Source organism: Nannobrachium achirus, assembly GCF_963921795.1.
Source record: "Nannobrachium achirus genome assembly, chromosome: 1".
In the NCBI taxonomy this organism is placed as follows: domain Eukaryota; kingdom Metazoa; phylum Chordata; class Actinopteri; order Myctophiformes; family Myctophidae; genus Nannobrachium; species Nannobrachium achirus.
This window is the reverse complement of record NC_137810.1, coordinates 63,883,589-63,888,967: the sequence shown is the minus strand read 5'-3', so window position 1 is coordinate 63,888,967 and position 5,379 is coordinate 63,883,589. Positions and strand designations below refer to the sequence as shown.

The window sequence follows — 5,379 nt, the reverse complement described above, 5'->3', positions numbered from 1 at the left end:
AGTATGTATGTCACGATTGGGAGGGGGGAAAATATCAATTAAGAGGAGAACACTATGGAATCTGAAATCATGTAATCAATCCACTTAGTCTCAAACTAAGTAGATCATAATTACATTCATGAGCGTATTTTACTGCATACTTGTCTTACATTGCCACACCTGCATAAGCACTCGAATGCCACCTCGGAACTCTATGTAAATATGAGTGGCCTGTCTTCTCAATATTTAAATAATAGAATATTGTGCCATTTTAGCTCACACAATCAAGTTCTATCATTGTGTCATGCTGTATAATTAACTAAGGGTAAATGCAATCTCCTCTCTTTGACCAGGTCCAAATCTGATCTGTCTTGATACGTGGTGTACAGACCCATGGAGAGTTGTGCTGGCATTTGTCCTTCCTATGAGTCTTGGAGCCATCGTCTTGGTGTCCTGTCTTGTCTACCGTCGCTGGGTCTATACCTCCAAACAGCGTTTCAGTGTGGTCAGTGACACCTGTCATGGGACTGAAAACAAGGGCTCCTACAGGGCTGTGACAACAACGACCGGAGACACTGCAGGAGAGGACACTAAACCTGACAGGGCAGAGGACAGAGAGACAGGTTTTTGATGAGCAGGGTGCAGGAGAGAGAGACAGACGAGGGAAGACACACACGCGTACACACACGCGATAGTGAAAAATGTGTACAGCAGCCATTTATTCCGGTCTTACTGGACTGCAGTACCAGTACATCTATCACATGTCCTGTATATGTCACACCCAAAAGCTTGAATTCGCTAGTTTCCATTGTTTCATGCATTAATCATTTTTGTAACTAACATATCAAGTCAAGTGTATTTTAGTTCGAATGGGTCAAGATTGTTTAGCTTCTCTGGTTTTTAATGTTGCTAGTACTGTCCTTCCATTTTTGTTCTTTCTTTTTATAAGAACAATAAGAAAATCTAACTTTAAACAGCTATAATCAATGAGATATTACACTATTAGGTGCTATGAATCTACATTTTCATACTTCCATACTATGCTATACATTTTTCACGATTATTGTATCCAAATCATGTGAAATTCATGTACTGTTCCTTGTACAATAGACAGCCTCTCATTCAGTTCACACAGGGAAATCACAGCTTTGTAGAAGTGAGTTTTATCTGATAGTGAGTCTTTAAACCTCACATCTCAGGCCGTTAACCACGATAAGTCAACCGTGGTGTGTATCTCCTCCCGTTAACCATGATAAGCTTCCTTCCTGGGTTACATTTCACACCCATTTAAAAACCAGCATAAACTCAGGATTATCTCACAACTGTCTACGAGGGTCTATCAACACTCAAATATGTGCCATATCCCCTTAACCAGCCCAAGCTTTAGTCTTAACTAAACATTCTCTCACATGTGTGGAAAGACGTGTACTCCATTACCCTATACCCTATTATATGGGGTGGCCGTAGCTTACTAGGTTGAAAGGGTGTCTGGTAATTATTTAGAAAGTCACCGGTTTGCCGAGTCTGGCGTTTTTGGAAAATCGACAGCGAGAGATGTCATATCTCACCCAAACTGCTTAAGTTTGAATATGCCATAGAAATGTTACAAGATATGACATCTGTTTCAGAGTTACTCCCATTAGTTGTTAGCTTCTAGTAATCTGGGATAGCATCCCTCGTCATTTATAATAACCTTCCGTTTTATGTATTAAGTATTTTCACTGTGGAAGTTAAAATACTTAAAGGAGCTATAGTCAACCTTTTCATTGTAGGGCCGACACTTTGTTTACATCCTAGTCTAGACTAGAATGTAAACAAAGTGTCGGTCTGACAATGGCCAAAATGATTATTTTATCATTATTATACGCTTTTTGTGGTTTTATTTTTGAATAGAAACAATGAAGCTTATTTTTTTTATAAAATATTTTCGAAACATTATTGTTATTTTAGCATCCGTTTTTAAAGAAAAAGTTTACTATAGCTCCTTTAATACATACAACGATATTATGCATTTATTATATTATATTATATTATATTATATTATATTATATTATATTATATTATATTATATTTATATTATATCAAAAAATATGACATTTTGTTGTAGATATTTATTATATTTCCTAATAGCCGATATTGCACAGTATATATAGATTTAACAAGTGTAATATTAAATATATAATGAATATCTCGAAAGAGAATAAGTAAACAAAGCAAAGGGTAGATAACTCTTTGCTCTCTCCCTAAATATGGAGGCTGTGGAGTGCGGAAATATGGATATGGGTAAATTCATATTAATTATTGCACATGTATTAGGTATTAAGTATACGGTATAACTAGGCTAGTCTACAACATTTTCCCTTTCACATTCTTGTCCAATACACTGTCATTCATATTGTATGTATACATTTGTATGTCAAATACATATTGACAATGTCAACTGTCTATTTGTATTTGTTTTGTCAAGATTTTACTTCCATGTATCCTATAACATTTTAAGACAACAAAGTGTCCTTAATCACTGATGATGTGTTGAAACAGCTTTTCTCAAATATTTTCTTTTTACTCTAATCCTAATAGTTGTTGCTTGTGTTGAATCAAAGTATCTCAAATTAAAGAAGTGCTGAACACCTACGTTTTATTTTTTTGACTACAGTACCTATTGAGCCTGAATTTTGTAGGCCAGGGGTCTTCAACAGGGGGTCCGGGGTCCTCAGAGTTACTACAAGGGGTCCTCCAAATCTTTGTGGGATAGAAACTTTTTTCTCCTTTTTTATATTAACCACTTGAACCCTAGCGTCGATATTCTGAGAACTTTAGCCAAAAATAGCAGATCTACAAGCTCACAACGCCTCGCAGCAGTGCGAGGCGTTGTGAGCTTGTAGAGCGGCTATTTTTGGCAAAGAGGTTGAGTGTAGAGGTGGAAAAGAACAGACTAAGTACAGAGTGAAAGGTCAAGTTTATTAAGTATTGACGGTTCAAGTGTTTAACTATCTGAAAATACACATTGTCATGAATCCAAAATACACTGATTATTGTGCTGTCAAACGATGAAACTACTGTACTGTATAGAATCTGTGAAAAGGTTGTGGGGGTCCCTGCTTAATCTCTCTCTCTCTCTCAACTAAGGGGTCCTTGGCCTGAAAACGTTGAAGACCCCTTTTATAGGCCTACCTGAGACTAAACCTTTTCTGCGTTATAATCATTACCGTAATTAAAATGTGTTGGTATGAAATCCCATACTACTAGTGGACTCATAATGTGCCATAGTGTCGTTGTTAAAGGGCCACTTCACCTCTGGGACAACTAGATCTTATGTTATTGTTGTTTGGGACACGATCAACACAATCCTGAGTTATGTTTTGTGTTCAATCTGTTTTTTGAGATATTTTAGTATTTCAGCATGTACTAGTGATGCATTTTGCATCATATGATGCAGCATGATGATGCAAAATGCATCATATGATGCAAAATGCATATTCTGAAGAAACCCTGGAGACTTGAAATTCAGTAATTATGCCACGGCTTAATATGGGCATTCCAAGATATGGGCTTATTATTGATGACAGTCTCCATATATGGGCGTGGATATCCAGGTTATTGTGACCGTAGGACGTAGGTCGCAGTTTACTATGAAAACTGGCACATCCTGTCCATCAGTCGGTCAGTCCATCAGTCCGTAACACCTCAATGTCTATAGCTGTTCTGACATCACATTGTTGACTGTCAAGTGTGTGTGTGTGTGTGTGTGCACGCGTGCGTGCGTGCGTGCATGTGTGCGTGCGTGTGTGTGTGCGTGTGTGTGTGTGTGTGTGTGTGTGTGTGTGTGTGTGTGTGTGTGTGTGTGTGTGTGTGTGTGTGTGTGTGTGTGTGTGTCCGTGTTTGAGACAGAGAGTGAGTGAATTATTTGTGTGTGAGGGAGCCATTTGTGCTTTTTGAAAACAAAAGCATCTTATTGTGGTCTGCAAGCTGTGTGAGTGGCTGTTCGCACACCCCTTTTCCGTCCGGCGATAACACAAACCATACGCTCCCCCCCTTCCCGCACCGATTCTCTTGCACACAAACCCAATAGCAGAGTGACAGGGGGAGGTTGATTATTTGTTTGTGTTCCAGCAGAGGAAAACTGAGAGCTCCGTCACCATACCAACAAGACTTATAAGAAGGCCTGTTTACTTGGAAACCTGAACTCGCCCGCTCGACAGCCTGTCACATCTGGTGGCAGTTTACATCGTTTTCTAGCCCTCGCAGAAACGCTGCTTAATTGAAATCCCCATCAATAGTGCCATCGGGTAGCTATAGGCCTTTAACCAGGTTTCTAAACCGTCCACAGTCCACTAATGAGACACAGTGTGAGTCGACGGAAAATGAATGAGCATCAATGAGGACCAACTGTAGGAAGATAGGGTCGAAGTTCTCCTGATAAAATTAAAAACCTTAAAAAAATAATTTCCCCTGTACCAGCAGGAATTGTGAGAGTGAGGCAGAAAACACACTGTCTGTGTATTTTGATGTTTTCACTGTTTGTTTTGGTCCGCAGGGATGCTTTTGGCACATGCAGGAATCAGTGAAAGACTTGACAAACTGTCCACGTTAATGTTTTAACATGTTTCTATTTCTCACACAGACTATGTGCATGCAAGTAGTATGGATGGGACGATACGCGATATTATCGTTTATCTTGATAAAAAACATTCATGATAATCGTATCGTGGAGATTTCATTTAACGTGATATCGTCCTCCGTCGTGATATGACATTTTCATATTGTCTCATCCCTAGCAAGTAGGAATCACCAGGAAAAGTACCGCTATCACCTGAAGTACCTGTCCAGCATATTATCTTTGGCACTGAGTCAAGTGCAGTGAATGAACCACGCCTAATCTAAACAAATAAGACATTGTGTACGGAGAGCGTGTGATTATAGCTTATCGTCTGCTTTAATGTGTTAATAGGTAAGTATAACTCATTTGTATAATGTTTACAGTAAATAAGAGCACGCTGCTCTATTATTTATGATAGTGTGGGCTTCATACAGTAGAACGAGCTACGGTACTAGTAGCCTACTTTTAATGAATGTCTTCAACACCTTTTCAAAGAAAAGGAAAGATAAGAGAGATTAAAGACATAAGGAATGGAACAACTCGTTATTTCAAGCAATATAGAGACAGTAAATCATTGTGAATGAATGTAAAGCTTTCAGGATGGCATTTAATCCCTTACAACAACGTCTAGTGAGGATGTGCTTAAACAAAACAATATGCAGCTTTCCTGAGTCAACAGTAAATAGTATGTTAATCTCTTTGCACACACACACACACGCACGCACGCACGCACGCACACACGCACACGGTTCGGGTTCCAGTCATTACACTGGCCCGGGGCGCAGTCTGAAGGAAGAGAA

The 5,379-nt window shown here is 39.0% G+C and overlaps 1 protein-coding gene across 1 annotated transcript in view; it reads left to right on the top strand.

Annotated features, from left to right (window-relative positions):
* LOC308289328 (uncharacterized protein) overlaps positions 1-1,557 on the top strand; it is a 14,480-nt gene extending 12,923 nt beyond the window's left edge. Inside the window, exon 9 of the mRNA XM_080731006.1 lies at positions 333-1,557. Within this exon, the coding sequence (XP_080587132.1) occupies positions 333-610 (278 nt within the window). The 3' untranslated portion in view covers positions 611-1,557. The remainder of the gene's footprint in view (positions 1-332) is intronic.
* The last annotated feature ends 3,822 nt before the right edge of the window (positions 1,558-5,379 follow it).